The following is a 23,753-nucleotide window of genomic DNA, read 5'->3' on the forward strand; positions in this document are numbered from 1 at the left end:
ATGGTCAGCCGAGCTCAACGTGAGACCACCAAAAGTAAACAATGCATCCCCATTTCTCCATGACTACTCGACTACCCCAGGAGTTGGGTGCGGGTTCCTATACTTTCGAAGCAAGGCAGTACTCGGCTTACCGATTTCGACTACCTCCTACTCCCAGTATGCGGTTAGTACAAATTCAAACATGATCAGCAGGGCCAACAACGGTACGGTCCTTAACTGACTCAGACGTGACTAAGACACCTAGGAACCCTATCCTGCTGCCATACCTACATATCCTCATCATTCCCGTCCGATCTCAATTCTCCATTCCTTACATATCCAATTCAACAACTCATATCCTGAAATATTAATATATCTTGTATCTCGCGAGTAACCGGAAATTACTCGACTTCTAAACATCCTATTTCTCGTGAGTGACCAGAGATCACCCGTCTTCTACCGAGAACCATTAAGCATAGCACTTCTATCATCATATACATACTAGTATAACTCAAGGGAACCTAGGGATCATGCAACTAGGGTTCCAATCAACTCCTGAAACGTAATGCACACGTAATAAATACATATATAGGTGTCATAATTTCAAATAATAGGATGTGCACCAGGACTTGCCTTGTATCTGCTGCTCAGTGCTAGGGTGAATTGGGCCTTGGGCCGGCTCCCCACGATCCTCCTGCTGCGGGGCTTGCCCCTGCGACTCCCGTGGCTCTACAACCACCTCGTATATCACCTCATCCGTGGCGGCTGCTACACGTATGCATATGCATATGACACGAGAGAATGCACACATGATTTATTAAAATTACAAGTAACCAATAACCAAATCAATTCCGATCTATTTTCACTAACCAACCCTGATTTAACCCTCTCAGCCCTGCTAGCACCGGTCAGATCGGTATACCAAACCGGTCAGACCGGTCTGGCTTGTGTGCGACTCGAGACCAAAATTCCGGAGTATCCGGACACCTAATCGGAGTATCCGGACTCCCAAATCCGGAGTTTCCGGGTCTAAACCCGGAATGTCTAAACCACCACAAACCCGGAGTATCCGAACCAATGGCCGGACTGTCCGGACCCCTACCGGTCAGACCGGTCTCTCCGATCGGTCAGACCAGTCCTGCCCAGATCAAACCTAGAATCCTTGGCGTGGCAAAAATCGCCCACTAATTCCAATATCCTTCTAGGAACTAGTTTAGGTATACCTTTAGAGGTTTTTTACCAGAGGGAACCACCTAAAAACATCTAGAACTAGAGATCGACCATCACAAGCTAAAATACCTTGGGTGAGTGTTTCCCCCGCGAAGAACTTGGATCCTCAGCTCCCCAGGGAGGGAATCACGAAGAGGAAGCTCTCCCACGCCGGTTCGATTCTTCCTTGGCCTTGGGAATCAAAGGAAAGGGAGGATTTAGGGAGTTTAGGGCTTGGGGTGAGAGGGGAGGGAGAAGGAGCTCGGGCTCGAGTTGGCTCTGGTGAGGGTGAGTGAGTTGTTGAGAGAGAGAAGAGTGGTTTAAATGATGTGGGCCCAAAACCCACAAAACAGGTTCAACCGGTCGGACCGGTCGCCCCGACCGGTCAGACCGGTCCGACTGAACTGAGCCAACAAAATTTGATCAGTGAGTTTTATCGTTTAGGTTTTTCTCAAAACTAATGGCTGGGCTTAATCTTAATTATGGGTGATTAATACCTAGGGTGTTACACCGTTCCTCTGGAAAGTCAAGCTTTCCTGTACAAAATGGAGGAAAGGAAACATCCACCTCGAGCTCTTGGAAAATCTTCCTGCGTCTGACGGGGAGGCTAACCCCTTTTGATAATCGTCGTGGTGCAACAGCAGCACGCGCTGCATCGCTGAAGCTACCTTCCATGTTTCTCTTCCTCGGATCGGCAGCGACGAGCTCGTCGCACGATCGGATCTCGCAACGCTACCTCCGCTTGAGTTTGAGCTTGCTCCACTAGACATGAGCTTGGCTACCGTATCTCAGCGCACACAGCGCCTCTAGCTTGTCTTCACCCTGCTGTTGACGAGCTCACCCCGTCGCTGGAGCATGCTTGCGGCTTCCCACTGCGATTGCTCAAACCTTAGCGATGGCGTTTCGATTGGACTTGCATTCTCCATTATTCTGTCCAGCGTGTTGAATCGAGCAAATAATGTATAGCGAACCAAAAGCTCCACATGCAACATGGTTAAAAGAAAAAAGGACATTAATTAATCTACATTAAGCCCTACTGTATTATTATCAGTGGGATGTTCCTTTGAACTTTGATACAAATTCCGAGTAAAATGCACCGCCGGCCCCTGAACTTGGCAGCGGCTGTCATCCGGGTCCTCAAACTCCCAAAATGCACATCGGGGTCCCCAAACTTATTAATTAGTTCATGTGAGGTCCAAATCGCCATTATCATTGTTAAACCACCAGCTTGTCGGACCTAACATGTGGGGTCCACATGTCAGATCCATCATCCTACTTCCTCTGCCTTTCTCGCATGCATCCCTACGGCGGCGGCCTACCACGCCGCGGCGGTGAGGCTGCGGGGGCCTGTGAGGTGGCGGTAGCGGTGGCGCCCGGCGAAGCACGCCGCCGCGCCCCGCGGGGGTGGAGCGGCGGCGGAGCTCGCTCACGCCATCCGGGGCGAGGCCGGCGTAGCAGTGGTACGAGGCCGGAAGGTGGTGGCGCGGTGTTCCCGCCGCCGGCAAAGCCTATAGGTGGTGGCGGGCCGGAGCGGATCTGCGGCCAGAGTGCTCTGCAAGCTGCCGACGTGCGAGCGCGACCCTCGATCACTGGCATGGCGCGGCACCCCTGGGCCCTGGTGCGGCACCCTCCCTGCCGCGTGGGCATGGAACCGTCCTAGCCGATCAGGAGCAGCAGCCGCCGCGTGGGATGAAGGCAGAAGAAGGAGGAGGATGGATCTGACATGTGGGCCCCACATGTTAGGTCTTGGTCAGCGTCCAGTCAGTTTGACATGCTGGTTTGACAAGGTGGTTTGACAAGGCTAATGGTGATTTGGACCTCACGTGAACCAGTTAACAAGTTTAGGGACCCAAATGTGTATTTTGGGAGTTTTGAGACCCGGATGACACCCGCTGCCAAGTTCAAGTGCCGGCGGTGCATTTTACTCTACAAATTCCTGTGTTCCAAACACCCCTTTCGATCACGTTCCTTTTTGTATTCCTTTGTTCCAAATAGGCTCTAAACATGTGCACGCAACACTCATGGGTCATAAGTGGGCCACATCCAAATTGGGTCAATTGTAACGCTCCAGTCCCAAATATGGCTAAGTCCTACTCTCACGTTGAGTAAGACACACTCGCACCAACACCGCTTACGCTTTCGTCCTCGCTTCGCGTAAAAGGGTTAATCCGGGGGATGAAATGCACTTGACACCTGGATTTATATGTTGGTGAGATTCACTCTCAACTAGCAAGGTGGAACAACGCCCCACACACATGCCATGCCACTCACACTTAGGCTACTAGTGGACTCAAATTCATTCTTATTGGACCGGGATGTCACAATCAATAGCTCTTTTTTACTTAGAGTTCCCAAATCTCAAATCGTCTATTTAAATTTCTAAACCATGTTAAGTGAACCTACGCTGCGCCGCCTCATGGCCACCCCCTTCTATGGGGCCACGGCGGTGGCGGTTCAGTCCTCTATAGTGGCGGTGCTGAGACTAGTCAAGCTTGTCAGTTCACTCCTCGTCATCTATGACCGTTGTTGAGGCTGGCCAAGTCCGGCGCTGCCGGACGGTGGGAGGAGGGAGGTGCTGGAAAAGAAGATAGATGAGTAAATGAGAAAAGATAAAATTACATAGAGAATTTTAAATATTTGCTTGCACATTTGGAATCTCGTCCCAAACTCACGTGGTACGTTGGAATATCGAATGAACTACTCCACACAATTTATATGGTTACTCGCATGGTACGTTTAGAATATCAGATGAACCACTTCACACAGTTTACACACGGTTATACGGTTTAAGAATATGTTTACACACGGTTATACGGTTTAAGAATCCATATGGACGATTCAGTAGTTCAGAGAAGGATAAATTTGGAGACCTGGATAAAGATGAAGTATAAAAATGTTTCCAAGAGTTTTTTTTAATTTCACACTCTAAATCATCATGTGGAGAGTTATCTACATAAAAATCGCTTTCTATACATTTTTACTCTTCAACAACTTGTCTATATCTTTTTTATACTCTAGAGAGCCATTTTCGCTATATACATTTTCACTCTCTAACAACTTTTCTATATCTTGTTTACACTCTAGAGAGAACATTTTCGCTATCTATTTTTAGCTAGCGAGAAATTCGAAATAGATAATTTCTATATTTGGATAGCCACTTAGAGAAGCTCTTAGAGTGCATTTCTTCATCAGAATCTCTATTCCTAATAATTGAGATGGACATGAGTGTCTCTTGGAGTTTCTATTCCTAACAATTGAGATGGATACGAGTGTCTCTTGGAGTTGCTCTAACAATTGGAATGGATATAGAGAGTGGAATGGATATGGAGAGTCTCTTGAAGTTGCTGTAAGTAGGATAAGTTTACAATGCTGGTCTGCAATTTACTAAAAAAGAAAAGAAAATAAAAGATTTTACTAAAAAATAAAAGAAAATTAAAGATCTTATTACATAAGACACGCTGTCATTCATTATTACATAAGACGACGCTCTCATGACATGAATGCATGCCCAGAAGGTACAAGCCCACAAAGTGCAAGATAGAACTTGTCAGCTAAGACCACATCACTTATTCACTTGTCGGCAGATGAACTCACCTAGACCCTGCACGACGTGCTCCCGTCCGAGCCATCCTGCCCTAACCTTGTCTTGCTGCCGTCGAGCCGCCGTGGTCCGGCCCTGCCGGCGTTCCGCGAGCGCTTAGACCGGTCCATGACCTCGGCCGAGCCGCGCGCCTGCTTGTGTGCGAACGCACGCCGGTGCCAAGCTGAGTTTCTTGATTCATGGACAGACATGTACTGAACTTGATTCATGGACAGACATTCATTAACTTGATTCATGGACAGACATGGAACTTGAATAGGAAAATTGGCCATGTAGTACTCTGTATTCTTGAGGATCACCCCCAAAGATAGGAAAATTGGCCATGTATACATGTGTGTGCATACACCTAACAAGAATTACCCACTCTTGATGCCCTTAAAGATCTCAGATTACCAATGGATTACAAAGAAAGGCACCCAAAAGCAAGTTCCTGCTCTAGGAAAAACTTTATAAGGCAAAAAGAAACCACTCACCTTTCTTGGCCGAGAGCTTGTTCCTCCTCCAAAAATTCCAGCCCCTCCACGTTTTGGATAGCTGGAGGACCTCTCCCACCGAGAACCAGCCCGCCCAGGTCATACTGGGCAGGGCAGGTCTGGAACCGTCTGATCGAGAGGAGGAAGAAGACTGGACCTTTACAGTCGGTTCCTATTGACGTACCGACAGACAACTATCACTGTCGGTTAACTCATACAAACCGACTATGACATGGAACTGCTTATGCTGTGGCATAACTGACAGTGAAAGTTACAAACCGACGGTGAAACACCTCCATCACAATCGGTTCAAGTTGGTCCCAGTTTAAATTTTCATCACAGATGGGTCTAGGGACCAAAACCGACTGTGGCATGAGTTTGTGCTGATGGTTTTGGGAAACCGACAGTGATGGAAATTTTGAACCGACTGTAAGTGCCTGTTCTGTGGTAGTGATTTATATATTTCTGTAGGTTGTGTTGGCGGCGCCTGGTCCATTTGTGGGCGGCTTCTGATGCTGCCATGGTGGGCGGTTGGAGCGCGGGAGGCGGCTGCTGACGGCCGGCATGACCGCCTGGCAGTGGTGGTGGAGGTACTCCACCAGGCGCTATCATGTCGAAGACGTTGCGGAAGGTACTTGTCTTTGTCTTTCCCACTCACCACCTCCCCGAACCCCTGCTTCTCGCCATGTTGGACTCATCATCGCCATCCCTACTGCATGCATTGTGTACATTGCGTCCAGCAGCCACTTAATTAGTCGAATTTATCAACCGTGCAATAATACAACTGCAACAGCAACTTGCCTGCCCAGCTCCGGAAAGTACACCCTTGAGGTAGTCCCGGACATATGTAACAGCTCATGGGCCAGATGGGTCGGGCCAAATACGTGAGTTACTGTAGCACTGGGTTCGGGTTACTGTAGTGTCGCGGGCACTGTTAACCGGCTGGGATAGTCTCATACTGGAAGTTGAAATGAATCCAGACCAACTTAAATACCGGGCCCAGGGAAGCTAGTCAATTCCGGATCGATCCTTTTGCGCTAAGCGAGGATGAAAGCGCAAGAGAATTAATTAGCAGGTGTGGCCTACTCAACGTGTAGAGTAGATCTTAGCCGTTATCCCGGGCCGGGTCGTTACAGTAGTATTAGAGCCGACTCTCGCGGTTTCACGCCACATACGGGCAGAAGTGCGCGGGCATGAGCACGGGTGCGTGGGGGCGCAGATGCCACTGGCATGTGGACGGGTGCGTGCGAGGCATGGACGTCGCACAGGGACAGTTGGCACTGGACGCATGGATGTGGCACATGGGACCGTTAGCACTAGACGTATGGGACGTGGCCAAGAAAGGAAATCCTGGTATTTAGATTGGTCTGGTACTCGACGGGGACATCGAGTCCTAAAGGGTAATGATTGTAACAGCCCATGGGCCAGATGGGCTGGGCCAAATACGCGAGTTACTGTAACACCGGGTTCGGGTTACTGTAGTGTTGTGGGCACTATTCACCGGTTGGGATAGTCCCATACTGGAAGTTGAAATGAATCCATACCAACTTAAATACCGGGCCCAGGGAAGCTAGTTAATTCCGGATCGATCCTTTTGTGCGAAGCGAGGATGAAAGCGCAAGAGAATTAATTAGCAGGTGTGGTCTACTCAACGTGTAGAGTAGATCTTAGTCGTTATCCCGGACCGGGTCGTTATAACATCTCTGCATGTCGTGCGTCTCTCCGCAGCCAGGTCCCTGAGAAACAAACATTTGCAGTGCATTGTTCAGGCAAATTGCATTACATCTGGATCACAGATTCTGCCTTCTCGAGTGTTCAGTTGAACACAGTAGAGAGAGGCGATTTTTCCTCTAGCCTAGGCTCCCTCCCGGCCCCATCCGTCAGGCATCCAGCTTGGAGAAAAAAGTGCGAGGAAATCCAAGTGCGAGGGAATCCAATCAACTGGTAAGAAGCATCGCCTGGCTGCAGCTCGCGTCGAGCAGTCTGCTTCGTGTGTTTGCAGTGGTATGGCGGAATAGGACGACATGGTGATTTTGGCAGCAGAAGATGTGGAGGAACAGATTGAGGTAGCTGAGGATGAGATTCCGGATCTGGAGATTGAGAAAGAGGAGGTGATTGAAGTGGATTTCGAGGAAGCGGAAAAGGAGATTGGTTCCCCACGGATAGGCATTAATTGCACGCTTCTACTCCAATAAGCGGTTCAGTGTCCGTGGCTTGTTTGAAGATATGGCCAAAGCATGGGGATTAAGGCAGCTGATGGAGTACAAAGCTCTCAAGGGAAGCTTGTTTTTGATTGAATTCGGTTGTGAAGGGGATTTCAATTTTGCACTACGCGGCGGTCCCTGGTTACACAAGGGCGACACACTAATCATTGCCCCTTTTGATGCCAAGATGAGACTATCGGAGGTGAGATTGGATTCTATTCCACTCTGTGTTCAAATTTGCGATATCCCACCAATCATGATAACAGAAAAAATGGGTTTTGCTTTTGGAGCGACTTGGCATCAAAGTGCTTGAAGTGGATGTGGAAGCAAATGGTAGGAATAATGGTGAGTTCTTTAGAATCTGAGGGGAATGGCCTGTAGAGAAACCTTTGCTGACAAAATTGGCAATCAAACCTAAAGACAAGTCAGAAGTGGCTCGGTATGATCTGAAATATGAGTGTGTTCCTCATTTTTGCTTTTTCTGTGGAAGAATTGGGCACGCTGAAAAGACATGTGACCAAAACGAAAGGGAGGGATATGGATTTAGTTTTGATTCTTTTTTAGGGCTCCCCTTTCAAGAAATTCGAACATAGAAGATGGTCAGTTGAAGCTACTATCACACAATCGGTTAGGAAAAATCAGAGTGGTACCTCTACAATCCAGAGCAATTCTGGATCAGGTTCACATGAGCAAACAAAGGAGCAGCTCAAAACAAAAGAGCTAAGCCAGAGCTTCAATTGTTCCAGAGCACAAAACAACAACAAAGAGTACAAAGATATTGACACTACGTTGGCAGTTAAGGTTAAAAATCTGCAAGTGCAATCGAAGATCGGCATATGGTGGCTTTTCAAAGCACAAGTGAGCAAGATGACAGAAGAGTTTCTTTTTTGTTAAAAAAGGGAGTACAAGCAAGGCATTAAGCATGCAAGAGACGACAATCAGATACAATTCATCCACTAGCTGGTCATGATTTGGAGTCAGCCTCTGATCCAGTCAAGTAGAGGCAGCTCTGGGAATTCGCCGAGACGTTGGTGCCAGCCGGCGGCGGCAAAGGCGGCTTCCGCTGCTTCTCGTGCCACTACAGGGTGTTGAAAGGTAGCATCAGCTTGATACGCAACCACCTCAAACGTGGCTGCAAGGCCGTTCTGCCCTGCACCCTCGACCACTTGGCCGCCATACAATCTAATCTATCTAGCTGCTGCTCGTACTAGCTAGTGTAGCGGACGGACGGATCGGACTACTACTTACCATTTCATGTCAATGCGCGTGCGTGACTCCATCACCGATACCACAGCTAGGACTAGGATTCATATTCATCATAGGTACATGCATGCTACTATGCGGTGAAATTGTGAATATGACTTGTGAATCTGCGACTGTTTGATTTGAGCATGACTCTGTTGTGAATATGACTCTGTTACAGTTCACTAATGCATCAATTGCGTGCTTAGCTTGTTTATGTATAAGAGGCACAAGTAAAAAAAAATTGAAAAATATTCATAATTTCCATGTTTAAAATAGCGAGCTAAGACATTTAGCGGCTGGCACTTGTAGAGGCTAAGAAAGGCTATAGCGGGTTATAACATAGTTAAACCATTTAGCGGTTCTGTAAATACCATGTGTGGAGAAATTGGTGACTCTCACCAACTTTATAAGGGAACTCAACTCTTTATTCAACTTAACTTAATACAATACAGGACCCTTGCATTCTTTATGTAGCTACCGTACCATGACACTACTACACTATATGATGACCTTGCCATTTCCTATTTGAGACCTCTTATGTCATGGTATGGCAAGAGAGGAGGGAAACACCCCTATTTATAGGACTCTATGGCTTATATAGATTTGTCATGTGTTCATCTTCTATACATTTTTTTTACAAAATATCTAACTTTAGAATGTTACTCATACTTATCTAACCATACAACTATCTAATTTTTAGAGTATTTCATATTTCACCATGAAGCATGGTAACCATGATTTATTTGTACTCTCTAATTTTTTAAAAGCTTCTCACAATTATGCGGCAGGCAGCGGCAGCGCATGGTGAGCAAGGGAGGAAGGAGGAGGAGGAAGGTTAGGATTCGAGAGATCTAACGGACCAGAAAATTTGCACGAATCTCAAATACTGGAAGGTGGAGAAAAAATCATTCGGAAGATATATAGGATTTCCGGCCCAGATCCAGAAAAACATGGTTACATGCATACCAAAGCCCAAGACCCATCTAGCCCAAGAGCCCATTGCATTTTTCAACAAAAAGCCCAGTATATGGCCTCCAAGGGGAAGCAGACCACAGAGGCGACGCCGGAGCAGCCCAGCCCATTAGCTATCGCCACTCTACTCACCGCCACCGCCGGTCCGCCGTCGCCGCGCGCTCACCCTCTCGCCCGCCCGCCTCGCCTCTACCGCCCCCGCCTGCTACTGCTGACGACCGGAGATGGACGGGGAGGACGAGAACGTCGGACCGTTCCGCCGGACGAGCACCCGCACGCGCCGCATGGCCACGCGCATGGCATCAGCGCTCTCCAGCTCTGACAACCGCGCCCAGGTTACTGCTGCTTCCTTCCGCCCTCCATTCCAACCTCTCTTCCCCAAGCGACTGCTCCTTACTACTTGTTTTTCCTCTAATTGTTAGTTAGGAGTAAGCATGTAGGCTCAGATTTTGATCCTTTAGGTTGATTATTATCTGGATTTAATTTGATACGAAGCCGTCACCAGCAGGAGACCCTCTCCAGAGATTTTCATTCCTAGAGGAAATAATAGTAACGGTGAGGATGTGCCTTTTAGTTTTTACCAGGAGGAGACAGCTAATCTTGACAAGTTTGTACCAACGTTCAGAATCCTAGTCTAAATAGATGTGCGATTCCAGATCTTTTTTTTCCCTCCTTGATAATCCTTTATAGTCTTTTCGTCCCTGACTGAATGCCTTGCAGCACATGCCTCCCTCCTCCCCGTTTGAGATTCGTTTATCATACTTGCTGAGTTTGTATACACAAGCTTCCGTTTTGTCTGAAACCATTGTGGTACTTCCATAACATTCCAATCTAGCTGCCTCCTTGTCTTACTGTTCCTACTACTAATGTGGATGTCTCCATTTTTGTAATGACATACAGGCTGCTTTAGCTCGTCTTGAAGCTCTCGAGAGTGACAATGCTGGGGTCGAGGTAGTTGATCTTAATGATGACGAGTATGGTTCCACGGATGAGGAAGACCCCGGTCAGTTCCTTTCTCATATATATTCATGACATAATATTCATGCAGTGTGTAGGAAACTCAATGACAATCTGCGGTTGGAGAAGTTAATCGTTGCAAACTTCAAATACTCAAAAACATAATGCCTATGCGTGTGTTGCTTCTAGAATCAATATTGCAGAATGAATAATATCAACATTCTGTTTATTTCTTTGCCTTGCAAATGGACTGATAATTATGGAAATATTCCTCACTATGGTGTTCCTTTTTTATACATCTGGTAGGAATGTTGCATCTGGGAATGCTCTTATATGGATATCTTTTAGCTCAACATACTACAGCTTCGTTATATGTTTATGGGTTCACCATTCCTGTAAACCCTGCATCTACCATGGTTTGAAATTTGAGTTTAATGAATAATCTTTGGCATATTGGGGGTTGTGTCATTGTCAGCACTATCTATTCAATCTGAAAACCCTGCCTACAGATTAAAAAAAAAGTTCACGATTATACTGTGATCTAGTAGTCATCTTTTGCTTTCTGCATAACTTTCTACAGTTCTCATGCAAAAGAAACAGTCCAAGATTATGAAACGCAAAACAAGGCAAGGGAAAGCTTTAGAGAAGAGGGCGGCAAGATCATTTATGGATGTGTTGCAAGAAGTAAGTAATGCTGAGCTGCAAGTTTCCTTTATGTCATGTTTATTTTGTAAGTACTTATAAAAATAGTTTTTGCTTTTGAATTGTAATAGGCAAATCTTGAATCCCTGCCTCCTCATGTCCCAACATATTTGAGGGCTACAGTGGGTCCACCGAGCACCTCATCTCGGCGCCACTACTGCTCAGTTTGTGGGAGTTCTGCAAACTACACATGCGTGAGATGTGGGACACGATTTTGCTCATGCCGCTGTCAAGTAATACACAATGACACTCGCTGCCTGAAATTTGTGGCTTGATCGACTGGACATGTTCAAGGTACGTTTGATGTATGTCCACTCCCTGACGGTTCTTCATTTCTTCACCTGTGCTTTGATCAGAAGGATATGCTATTTGTGTATGTTTTATTTTGTACTTGGTAGGAGGGTGTAGCTAAGTGGTAGGTCATCTTCTCACCAGTGTACTGCAGTCGTAATTGCCAAGTAGATCTCTTGTAGACCAACCAATTTTTATTGAGAAATTAATATTATGTGTGGAGCTGCAGTTATGCACTGCTAATTTTACTTCCTTCTGAACCTTCTAGTGCTAGAAGGTTCTGTCTCAATATGTCTAAATAATATTGACAATGGCCATGTTTGTATCCCATGGGTTAGAGTTATTTGGGGTTAGTTGGGGTCCAAATAACCCTTGGGTAGGCAAACTTGGAGGGTTATTTGGGGTTAGTTGGAGCTAACCACCCCCCCCCCCCCAAAAAAAAAAAAAACTAGCCCATCCAAGGGGTGTGCTAAATGGGTTACTTCTAGTGGACCCACTGCTTTTCCCCTCTCTCTCCTCTCCACCCAAGGGGTGCTAAAGTGCTTTAATTGCCAACTAACCCCAAATAACCCTTGATCTCCAAACATGGCCAATATTCTTGATGTATCAAATGTAGACAACTAGACTCTAGCAGCTAGTTTCTCCAAAAAAAAAAGACTCTAGCAACTAATGCCAACTGCATGTAAATATCACGATTAATCAGCTTAATGTAAGCAAATGAGAAAAGCATAATACTGCGATATGAGGAGTACTTAAATGCTAATCTTTGGACCCTTTCAGCAGTGGCCAGTCTGAATGAATAACACAAGGTTTGATCTGAATAATACAATATTGAACAGACTCATTACATTCATTTTCAGGGTTGATCTATACTGTATCAAATATGGGAACATCTTTACGGCAATCAAATAAGTTATTTGTTAAATCAAAAATAGCCCCCCCCCCCCCCCCCGGAACTGGCAATAAGTGTAAGCTTTTTGATGTTCTTAGTAATAGTAAGAAGCATGAAATCTGACCAGAACTTACAACATTCTGAAAGGGCAGACCCTGTGAAATTGTGCTTCATGTAGCTAAGTAACATGCATTGTATTGATATCCTCAATACTTGATAAATTCTCTCAAATGCACAAAAAAAAAAGGAGTTCTGCTTCCATGCAGCGTAACTCCAACAAAATCATACAGAACTTGATACACACGCCAAACCTCTGCCTGAGAGCAGCAGCGTGTCACATTAGCAGTAGCAACACTAAGCAAGAGCACATCATAGATGATTATTATCACCAGTTCAGGTGACACAACAACGTCACCTCCCTTTGGAAAGATCTGTTATAGCAGTGGTCGGGCATGACATGGCACGCTGATCTTGCATTTCATCCTGACCCACACCAATGCTCAGCAAACTATCAGGGTGCAACAAATCTGCTGGAAGCGATGCATCCCTTTGTAGGTACTGCATAACGAGGCGCATGGAAGGCCTCGCACTGGAAGCGGGGTGCAAACAGAGCAAGCCAAGCTTCAGTACCAGCTCTACCTCCTCATCTGCATAATCATCCAGCAGTTGTGGATCGACGGCATCGGTGATGGAACCACCTTGCCATGCTGCAAGCACCCAGTCTGCCAGGGCACGTGGTTCTCCCGTGGTGCCATCCACCCAGATTGGGTGTTTCGCACAGACAACCTCCAGCATCAACACACCCAAAGCAAATACATCAGTTGCTTTGGTTGCCTTTCCTAGCCTGGCCAACTCTGGAGCAATGTAACCCCATGTACCTGCCACACGTGTGGTGTGGGCGTCAGCTCCATGGTCATGGGACCTTGCGAGGCCAAAATCGCCCAGCCTCGCATTCATCGCGCTGTCAAGAAGGACATTGCTAGCCTTGATGTCGCGATGGATGACAACCTGCTCCCACTCCTCATATAGGTAGAGAAGGCCGGATGCCACACCCTTGATGATGTGGAACCTCTGAGACCAGCATAGACTACTATTGGTGGTGTTATGAGCTTCTTGTCGAGCATGTAAGTAAGAGTGAAGGCTTCCATTGGGCATGTAGTCGTAGACCAAGAGGAGTTGTTGCTTGTGGCGACAGTACCCAAGCAGCTGAACAAGATTGCGATGGCGGAGACGACCAAGGATGATGATCTCGGCTATGAACTCCTTCATCCCTTGCTTCGACTCTGGTGACACGCGCTTAACAGCAACTGCCTGCTTGGAGAGCGGCAGCACTCCTTTGTAGACACTCCCAAAGCCTCCTTGGCCGAGAAACATCTGGTCCTTGAATCCACCGGTGGCGGACAAGAGATCTTTGTTAGTGAATGATGGAGGACCATACTCCCTCTCCCACTCTAGTTAGTTTTTTCTTGCTTGTGATCGCTTCTTCATATGGACCTTAACAAGAAGAAGAGAGACGACTATGGCGGCTGCGACAGCTGGTAAGAGAACTATACATAATATTGGAGTAGTATTGTGATTGTGTGACCGACGTGGAAGTTGCTGTGCAAGGCCCTGGATGGTGGGGTTCAAAGATAGGGCATAGTAGTTGAGTGGCGTGGCTTCTCCGTTGAGTTTGAAGCTCCAACCGAGGATGTAATGCTTGCTGGGAGCTATGCCAGTCGCCGAGGAAAATCCAGCATACACAGTGGTGGTGTGTAGAAGTGAGGAAAGATGGTATGTAACCGATAGCAGTGACTTTGTGGGTTTGATTGAGAATCGGTTGTAAGGCGCTATGCTGACATTTAGCATGGTGAGCTTGCTGTCGTAGTCCACCCAGACCTGCATCGGTTTCCCACTGGTAAGGCTCAGGTTGTGAAACAAGGCGCCATCATCATCAGAGTAGTAGTAACCTGCAGTATGGGAGGAGTTGGATCGCAGGCTGTTGACATCGATCCCGATGTGGTTGCCATCAATGTCTCCGAACTCGGTGTTTTGTATGGTATCAAGCTCGATGGCAAGGAGGCGATTTGACGAGTTGCCATTATTCCATTGATTGAGAAGGCCGAGGAACTGGCCAGCACTGCCAGTAGTGTAGAGCTCCGTGGTGTAAGAAAGCACAAAGGCAAGACCATCGCTAGCTAAGCCGTCTGGGTATGCCGAGTTGATGGCGAAGACAAAGGTTGTGGAGAAGGACGGAACGGGGGAGGAGCTATTGTTATTTGGGACGATAGCCGCAGCATCTGTGAAATTGAGAGGGTAAGGGTAGAAGGCATGACCTGTCTCATGCGCCTTCCCGCTGGTGAGGCGCAAGAGGCCGTCGAAGACTGAAGCATCACCATCCATGGTAAGGTTGTTACCGGAGAAACCATGGTAGATGAACTCATGCTTGCCAATAGCGGAGACAGATAGCAATAGAGGCGCGAGGAGGAGGAGGAGGAGGAGGAGGAGGAGGCGGTGCAGCAAGCTGCAGGGACGACGATGCATATTCAGCAGCAGCTAGCAGGTCTATCTGCAAGACGAGACGAGGCCACAGGCAAAGCTTCGCTACTTCTCAGCAATATCAATGTGGATCCATCCATCGATCGTGTCGTGTTCACTCGAATTGAATGTAGCGTACGCGTAGGGGCGTGGACCAGAGACTGGGTCAAGGTCAAGGCTAGCGGGCATGTTTGGATGCAGACCTGGAGCCTTTGCCTGGATCTCTCACCTGCCTGGAAGCTGCCTGCTATTGCTTGGAAAATTGCCTGGCCAGGCATGCCGTAAAATCAAGCAATGTTGCCGGCGGTGACGCGCAAGAGGCCGTCGACGCCTGAAGAATCACCATCCATGCTTAGGGTGTTACCGGCGAAACCATCGTAGATGAACTCATGACCGTCATCAACGGCGACGCCGGCCACCCAGACGGACAGCAGCAGAAGCACGAGGATGAGGCAGAGGCTTCTCGACGTGTAATTATGAGCTAGCAGAGCGGGAGGTCCGGGTTTAGAGTTCGGGATTGAGGGTTCCGGGTTTTCGTGAACAGCAGTCGCGCGCTGCATTGGTTATCTCCGAGTACAAATAGCATTGCAGATTGAAACTCTTAGCAAGTCCTGAACGCTGCGTCTTTTTATTCCTCATTATAAACACATGACATCCAAACTCAGTACATCCGACCCGCCACTCCGATCAAGAAACGCACTTACTACACGGCAAAGCCCCTCGGACACATGCACATACAAAGCACAACATATCACAACTAGCTAGCTAGCTAGCGCGGCGACCCCAGACGCTGCAGCGGCGGCTTCCGTAGGCCATGACGCGCCGGCGGTGGTCGTGCACCGCCGCCGCCGCCACGCACCGGACACGCAGGCCTAGGACACGCGCGATCCGCTTGCATATTATGCTTTTTTCAAGACCCCTGGGCCTGGTCGATGCGGTGCTGCGCCGCATCCTTGATGTCGCGGGCCTTGGACGCCAGCCGCGCCTTGGCGTGGTCCAGCTGGTCGGCGCCCGGCGGGTGCTTGCCCGTCAGGTACTTGTACATCCACGAGAACACGGACAGCGCGGCCACGCCGAGGCCGCCGGAGGTGACGAACCCGGCGGCCATGAGCGCCAGCGCGATGGCCGCCGGCACCAGCACCGGGCTGAAGATCACCAGCACGGGGGTCGCCACCGTGAGCGCGATCACGGTGCCGGCCAGGATCAGCCCGGACAGCACCAGCATCGACCCGCCGGCGGTCGCGGCCGTCGCCGCCTTCAGGGCCGTCATCATGGCGCCCTGCCTCTGCTGCGTCTCGCCGCCACCGCGGTGCAGGTCGCCGTAGCCCCCGCCGCCGCCCCCCATCCCGCCCCGGTGCTGATCGGCCATGGCAAGCAAGCAGAGCAAAGATAGCTACCGCGCGCGCGCGCACTGCCCGAGAGCGCTACTGCCACTACTAGTGCTACGAATGAGATGGACGAGGGCATGGGAGAGCTGGGGTTTATAGCAGGTGAGGCGCGCGCGGGGATGCGCGGGGGCGCGAGCTCGCGCGGCCGCGTGGGACGCATGCGGGGCTCGTGTCGGGCGCCGCGCGACACCTGGGGTGGTGTCGCGGCACTCGCCGTCTTGGCCATTTCCTGAGGCGATACGTACGAGGTTCTCTGGACGCCGTGCCGATCGTTGGATCAGCCGCTCGACGCCGGTGGCGGTGGAGGCCGAATCTGCCGTGGGCCGCGCTTCTACGGGCCGTTGTTATTTGAGCCTTCCTCCTCCGTGTGTGTGTGTGTGCTAGGTGGGGTTGGGCTAGTCGTTGACGTGGCAGGCCGAAAAACAAAAAACAGTGGTCTGCGTGCCCGGCGGCCCATGCACCTGTAACCCAAAAAGTTGTATAAAATCCATTCACATTTCCTACTTCTACAGTTGAAATGTTTGGTATGGTTTCCGCTAAGAAAACAAATGTTTGGTACGGGTTGATTGCTTGATTTTCTGATGCTGGCGTGGAAAGTCAGGGGTCCTTGGAAATTGAAAAGTTGTGACTAGGATTCTAGGCAAAAGTTAGACAGGAATCGACGGCTTGAGCTTTGAAGCCGTTCAAACAATGCCGTGGCCACATTAGGTCGGCCACCTAGGCTAGTTTAGTCAGCATGCTTTTTTTCCCCTCCAGATGGAATTATAGAAGCTACTTGTAGCATCAATCTTTTGCCGGTCCAGCGGTCCCCTAATTACAGCACTCTCCCCTTTTCTATACCCACAACTAGCCCACATTGCCACACTGCTCAGATTGGGCAGCCTGATTTCGGCAGTGAATAATTTGAGCCAAGTATGTTCTTCGGTGGTTCAAATATTCCTTTTCGCTAATAATAAAAATACTCGCATATCACATCATTCCTCATGGGCCACACTATTCAGAAAACAGTGGCCTACTTTTGCCCATGACCTGTGCTCAATCAGGTGCCATACACATCGGCCGGCTGCAAGTAGAGGATAATCATATACCCGATTTCTCCTTTTGATCCCACCTTTCCACCAAGAATACCGAACAAGTTGGGATTGGAAACCCATCTCTAATATACTACTAGTACTACTATATTATACTATGGACACTCCGGCCATCGGTCCAGCTTCCAGCTGTGGCGCAACACGACAACACTGTGCTGGAGGCTGCCTGGAATCAGTGGCAGCAGTCGTAAGCTAATCTAAATCCTCATGGTCAGTGTGACGATTAACTGACGGGCGTGTGCTTATCGTTACGTCGACGATGAATCTTTTACGCATTGCGGATAAGCACGGGTGAGTCTCGACTCTCGAGATTTTTATGGTTCGTTTAGGAGTAAAGACGAGGGCTCCCGCTTCTTTCGTTGATTGCGTGCGGCGTCTTCTACCTCTCGCCTTCTCCACCACGATGGCGACGCTGACGCTCTCGCGCCGCGCCCACTTGCCTGCCCCACCGAGAGCTATCGCCACTGCATGATCGTCTAATAATGTTTTAGGAGATGGATTAGTTAAATCCTGCCGCCGTGAGCAAGCCTTGCTGCTACGTGAGAACCCGGCCCTGGAATTCCGGTTTCATTCAGCTGGCAGATTTCGATTTCGATTTGTGTTTCGGGTCATGAGTTTCAGGTCACTGTTCTGTTGACTTGAGCACCTCATGTTTAGCAGCGTGATATTCGTATTTATTTATTTATTTATTTATTATCAGACGATGCCGCACCCATTGGGGGTTGACAAAGAACAAAGCGGATTGTTCCAAATCTCATCGTCTCCCTACTACTTTTGTACATTTTTTGAAAATCTTATCACTTATCAGAAGCACAAGCACTCTGACAATGATGCAAACACTGAACGGCAGAACCTTGGGGGCCCAAAATTCGCAGACAACTAGACACGACGACACTTGATTACACACAGCTTCTTTCACTTGGGCGAGTTGCCCGGCGCAGCAGCACCATCCAGAGCTGCGAATTGCCCCGCCAAGTTGCTCCCGATCTTATCGCGTTCCATCCGGGGGAGCTTTCACCGGGATGCGCGCGCCCCGCCCCCCGCCGTCGCATTCGCGTCGCCAGTCGCGCGGCACCGTGCAGGTGCGACGCCAGGAGCCTCGTCCAATTCCGGCGCCGCGCCTCTGCCGGTGAGGGTGAGTCCGTTGTGGCACGCCTCATTGCCTTGGCCGCGCGCCCGGTGGACGGCATGAGCTGGTGGTCCGGTCGGCGCCTCAGATGACCAGCTGCTCGACGCGCGGCGCCATGGCCGCCGGCTCGGCCGCCGCAGCGGGGAACCATGGCTGGGCCGGCCGGTTGAGCTGGGAAGGCGGGGGCACCAGGGCCATGGCCATCGTCGCGGCCGCGGCCTCGCCTCGCTTCCGCCGCTTCGTCGAGCCGCTCGTCGAGCAAGAGGACGAGGAGGACGTGGAGAAGGACGAGTCCGATGACGTCGCGGGCTCGGGCGACGGCCTCTTGTCCCCGGGGGCGGCTGCGGCGGCGGCTGTGGCGGCCGCGATCTCCGAGCCGATGCGGAGCGGGAAGTTGAGGAGCGCGCGGGAGCCGCGCATGCGGTAGGCCGCGCGGTCGTAGGCGAGCGCGGCGTCCTCGGCGGTGTCGTAGGTGCCGAGCCACACGCGCGCGCCGTTCTTGGCGGGGTCCCTGATCTCCGCCGCGAACTTGCCCCAGGGGCGCTGCCGCACCCCGCGGTAGTGCTTGCCCCTCGCCACGCCCGCCGCGGCCTCCTCCGTCTTGGGCGTCGCGGCGTCGCTGCTCGGCGTCATCGGCTCCGGGTCCGGGTACAGGAGGCCGAGGCCGTCGTAGGAGTAGTCGGAGGAGCCCGGGGACGGGAGCGGCTCGGGCTTGACCCGCGCGAAGGCGCCGTCGGGGAGCCAGCCGTAGGCGAACGCGTCCCGCAGCGCCCCGAACACGACCATGTCGTCGGCGTCGTCGGTGCGGAACGGCAGCGAGCCGCTCCACTGGTCCGCCACGAGGCTCCCGAAGCTCTCGCTCCGCCGGTACGCCGGCCGCGCCTCCGCCGGCTCCTCCAGGAGGTGCTGCCGGATGGTGTCCAGCACCAGCGCCTCCGACGGCTCCTCCAGCAGGTGCTCCCGGATGGCGTCCAGCATCATCGCGCCTTCCTGATTTGGCCCCCTCTGCTGCTCTCTCTGGCTGCTCCGGGCTGGTGGCCCCTGGCGACGAGGTCTCTCTGTTTGGTTTATGAGCTGACGCGACCCAAGTGAGCTGGGTGGGTCTGGGTGTGGAGTGATCGAGTTGAACGGCGAGGGCAGGGGCAGGGGCGGGGGCGCGGTTATATAGCGGAGGCGGGTTCACACCGGCGTCGCGGTTCGTTGAACTTTCCTACCCTGGAGCCACGTGACGGAATGGTTTTCTTCCGGGTAAAATAATCGCGGGTCGAGGCCCAGTTAGGCGACCGCTAATGCTAGCGCTAATTCTAAATTTCTTCTAGAGATAACCCGTCAACCACTCGAGTAGTTTGCGGGGGAGCCGCGCCGGGCCGTTGGTTGGATTGGGGCTGGTGGCCGTGGGGGGTGGCGTCAGCGATGGCGTGTCCTAGTGTTGGCCTTGGCCCGGTTCGTACCGTCCGTCGTGTGGGGTCGTGGGCGCCCGGGGATCGTGCCGCGGCGCTGTTCCGCCCGTGCCGCCTCGTCGCGACGCTTTCTAGATGGTCAAGGCAGCGCCAGCGCCCAGCGCGGCGCATATCCTCGCCGTCTCGGTTTTGTTCACACGGCGATCCCGTGATGAACCTTTTCGATCGCTTTTGCTGATGGTAAAAACGAGCTCTTTCGAATCGGGTCTCTTCGATCTCCTGATTAGCCTGCTGACCTGCGCAGATCGCTCCGAGCCCCTGCATTTCTCTCGTGTTTTCTTGACGACGGCGAGCCAGCGAGACGCCGGTGGCCCTTTGGAGATGAAAGTGAGGGGTGCGACGTGCGACGGTGCGAGTCGACGGACGGAGGAGCGAAGCGATCACAGTCAAGGCCAGCGGATCTGCATTGAATGAGGTGGCCCCGACGTTTGCCGTCGCAGGAAGAAATGGCGTGGAAGTCCTGCGGTGCATTGCTTCTAGACCGTCTCGTGGCCGCACCCGGCTGGGCACGGAGGATAGAGACGGGCACAGCTTTGCTGGCCCCCCGAAAGGCGGAAGCCACGAGGAGAGACCAAAAAAAAACAGTACAGCTATGAGCGCAGGAACAGAGTACCACCCTGCAAACTGTTGCTTCTGAACGAAGGTGTCCCTCGTCTAGAACGGCTGATTAGATCAGTACCAGCATCTAGAACCCAGCCACACAAGCCCGTAACCTGATCGTGCAGGACAGCTGATCTGATCCATGATCCATCATATGGAAACGCTGGGGAGGGTGACCCAGGACAGCTCAACTTTTTTGAGCCGCGTCGCGCCAATGGAACTCTTGCTTGCTTGCACAGGCATGTTATCCGAGCATTGTTTTAACAGCGGAGCACGTGATTTTCGCCGGACCACGACTCCGGGGGGACGCATCGATCGGCTTTGTGGAAGTCGCCGAAAAGAAATGGTTTACAGAGGATTTTGTTATAGGGCCCGACGGCGACGCGCCTGTCTGGCTGAGTGGAGCCGAGTGTAGCTAGGCGTTGTCATGTTCAGGAACCGTGCGAATAGGTAACACTGCAAAATCCAGTAGCAGAATCGTGTTCCAACTAGTTTATGGAACGGCTGCACATGCACTGATACTGTACTTCTTAGGTCAAGGTCCATGGGAAATTATGCTGATTGGAAATCTGTCCTTTGAAGCTGCATGCATAATGGGTCCGAAACTCTGAATCGGCAGCAAAACTGGCAGCTTACACACAGTCTGCTTATCGAGGCTGATCATGACAGTCCTTTGTTAATCAGTCTCAGGATTTGATGTCATCGCTCAACAATGAATCGAATCTGCTCGGCTGCTGCCACGGCCCACTGACAAGACGTTGGTTTCCAACGCAACCGCTCGATTCCTCAGTGTCCAGAAGCCACAGGTTTCGTAAAAGAGAACCCTAGTAGTGGCGTAGTACTCCGGAAACACAGAGGGTTAGACTAGTCAACGGTCAAGGCGGACTTTGACCGTGGACTAATCAGAAGCGGCAGGTACCCCATGATGTCTCCGGCTGGAGGCGGGGAGGGGGGAGAGGATATCCATCGGATCGAGGTCGGGGGCGCAACGAGCAGAGACTTTTCGCCTGCCGTGCGTAGGGGAGACGTCAGGGTCCACGTCCGCGGCGGCTGCTTCTCGGCTCCCTCCTTCCCGTTCCGATGCTTCTGCCTGCAAGCTGAAACCGTAACTGCTAGTACAGGTAACAGTGCTTCGTGTGCCATCGCCCTCGTCCGATCTGAAACGGACGCCCCGTATTGACTTGGGCTGGCAAACAGGGGCGGCAATAATGTACACGTCCATGTGTAGGCCAGGGTATATCCATGCGACTAGGGAGAAGACTCGATGACTCCAATCTGTTCGATCTTATGAGGTTTGGCAACAGACGACAGCAACATCACTCTCCCAAGCTTCGGAGACCCGGGTCTTGAGCGTGCTGCAGACTCCAGTACCTTCCACCCATCCTTTACCACCACTAGCATCTTCTTTTTCCCTTTCTTCCTTTCTTTTCACTGTGGTCTACAAACAAAAGCGTCGCTAGTTTTTGGCCGGGGAGGAAGGGCAGTCCATCTTGTCCACGGTCTTCTCCTCTTCCCCTTGACTCTGACGGCAGTGTCCAGTGTGCATTGCACACTCGGGTAATGGCCATGCTTGTTACGCTTTGCGGCGAGAATCGTCAAGCGGCCATGACAGGGACGGTGGTGTTTTCTATTCGGTGCGGACCTGCGGGTGCGACTTTTCCACCAATAATCCAAGTTGGAAGAGCGCGCGCGCTCCGTCCCTGCTCCGGTTCAGGGAAAGCTAGCTTGGTGCGAACCTGCTCGGTGCCTTCCGCTCTGCTAGCGGCCATGTACGATCATCGATCGACGGCTAGTTGGCGTGGAAAATTGAGGCAAATTTAATCCGCGGCAGTGTAGTACAGTAAGCCAGTAACAAGCTCCGTGTGTCAAAGGAAGGTAGCAGTATCACACAGTGATCCGTATAGGACGACTTCCGGCGAGAAATTGTGTCGCCGAACACCGCACCCATATGACCATGGGATCGAGTCCGTCTCCCTGACCCACGACGACGACCCTCTCGAGTTTTGAGCGGCGCGGCGACGCCCCCGTTGTGGAGAAACGTAGGGGCTCCTTTCCGCGAAGCCCCTTTTCACACTCATCACCATCGAAACCGTTTTACTCGTCCGGAGTCCTGATGTGACATGCATGGCTCCCAGCCCGTCCAGACTTGCAGAGGATCGATTGGGATAGGCGAAGAGCTTCCTGCAGTGACCCGGTCATGCACATTTATGTGCAGCTTGAAGCAGACGGGTGCGCGGCAACGGACGTCCAGCCAATGAACAAACCAAAACCCAAGAGCAAGACCAGGCGTGCGGGCCTCGGCCTCTTGCCCGATTCTTAGCATCATTCGGTGTCAGGAAGCGGTGGAATTCCCAATTCCGGCAGCCACCTTCTCCGCATTGCGATTGCGATCGGCGATCGCGAAACCCTTCGCGAAGGAGCGGAAATGCACAGTAGTTCTAGTTCCTGCACTGGAAACCGAGAGTCAATGGACGTCCACATCGAGATGCTCTGCTTCCATGACGCTCAGAGTTTCCTGCAATCTCGGGGGTCCTTTTTCCACGCTCGATTGAATGGAATTGGAAACCGGCTCCGTCGTCGGTCGTGGATTAGGATGAGGCTGCAACGGCTAATGATCACTGGCCGTGATCGCACGATCGTCTCTCAACGTGCAGCCGCGCGAGTACACGCACGCACCACCACGCCGGCGCCCGGCGAATCGTGCGCGGGCGGAGACTTTTCCCTGTCCTTCCATTCCATGCCGTCGTCGTCCGTCCATCAGGTGTAGGACTGGTATATTAATCTATTATTACGGGCGCACGCGACGACGACAAGCGCCTGAAACTTTTGCACCAAATGATCCCACGAATTAGGGAGCGGGGACGGGCGGGTTTGGCTGAATGGCTACCGGTGGTGGCCGCGTACACTGAATCTGGAGCCGATCGTCGTCAGGTTCTTCAGCTCCGAGACTTTTCAGACGCTTTTAATTTATCTATGCCATGTACACTAGTATAAAATTGTGCTTTTTTTTCTTTTTATTCTACACTCAGCGCTGTCGGCCCCG

The 23,753-nt window shown here is 51.2% G+C and overlaps 3 protein-coding genes and 1 pseudogene across 3 annotated transcripts; 1 reads left to right on the forward strand and 3 right to left on the reverse strand.

The window, feature by feature from the left end:
- The first annotated feature begins 9,779 nt into the window (after window positions 1–9,779).
- On the forward strand, window positions 9,780–11,885 carry LOC120642662 (SWR1 complex subunit 6-like). The gene is made up of 4 exons (XM_039919230.1): window positions 9,780–10,018; window positions 10,584–10,686; window positions 11,221–11,324; window positions 11,414–11,885. The coding sequence occupies exons 1-4, from the start codon at window positions 9,908–9,910 to the stop codon at window positions 11,615–11,617; spliced, it is 522 nt and encodes a 173-aa protein (XP_039775164.1). The 5' UTR covers window positions 9,780–9,907; the 3' UTR covers window positions 11,618–11,885.
- Window positions 11,886–12,700: 815 nt separating this feature from the next.
- LOC120642663 lies at window positions 12,701–15,109 on the reverse strand (annotated as a pseudogene).
- Window positions 15,110–15,649: 540 nt separating this feature from the next.
- Window positions 15,650–16,480, reverse strand: LOC120642665 (oleosin Zm-I). The gene has a single exon (XM_039919231.1). The coding sequence runs from the start codon at window positions 16,409–16,411 to the stop codon at window positions 15,953–15,955; it is 459 nt and encodes a 152-aa protein (XP_039775165.1). The 5' UTR covers window positions 16,412–16,480; the 3' UTR covers window positions 15,650–15,952.
- A 1,720-nt stretch (window positions 16,481–18,200) lies between these two features.
- On the reverse strand, window positions 18,201–19,779 carry LOC120642666 (ethylene-responsive transcription factor 2-like). Its single transcript, XM_039919232.1, has one exon. The coding sequence runs from the start codon at window positions 19,629–19,631 to the stop codon at window positions 18,735–18,737; it is 897 nt and encodes a 298-aa protein (XP_039775166.1). The 5' UTR covers window positions 19,632–19,779; the 3' UTR covers window positions 18,201–18,734.
- Between the last annotated feature and the right edge of the window lie 3,974 nt (window positions 19,780–23,753).

The sequence above is a fragment of the Panicum virgatum genome, chromosome 7K (genome assembly GCF_016808335.1).
Source record: "Panicum virgatum strain AP13 chromosome 7K, P.virgatum_v5, whole genome shotgun sequence".
In the NCBI taxonomy this organism is placed as follows: domain Eukaryota; kingdom Viridiplantae; phylum Streptophyta; class Magnoliopsida; order Poales; family Poaceae; genus Panicum; species Panicum virgatum.

Excerpts from the sequence above, each read along its gene's own strand:
- LOC120642662 (XM_039919230.1), top strand. The coding sequence starts at position 9,908 with ATGGACGGGGAGGACGAGAACGTCGGACCGTTCCGCCGGACGAGCACC. Across the intron at positions 10,687-11,220 it reads CACGGATGAGGAAGACCCCG|TTCTCATGCAAAAGAAACAG; the intron begins GTCAGTTCCTTT and ends AACTTTCTACAG. Across the intron at positions 11,325-11,413 it reads TTATGGATGTGTTGCAAGAA|GCAAATCTTGAATCCCTGCC; the intron begins GTAAGTAATGCT and ends GAATTGTAATAG.
- LOC120642665 (XM_039919231.1), bottom strand. The coding sequence starts at position 16,411 with ATGGCCGATCAGCACCGGGGCGGGATGGGGGGCGGCGGCGGGGGCTAC.
- LOC120642666 (XM_039919232.1), bottom strand. The coding sequence starts at position 19,631 with ATGATGCTGGACGCCATCCGGGAGCACCTGCTGGAGGAGCCGTCGGAG.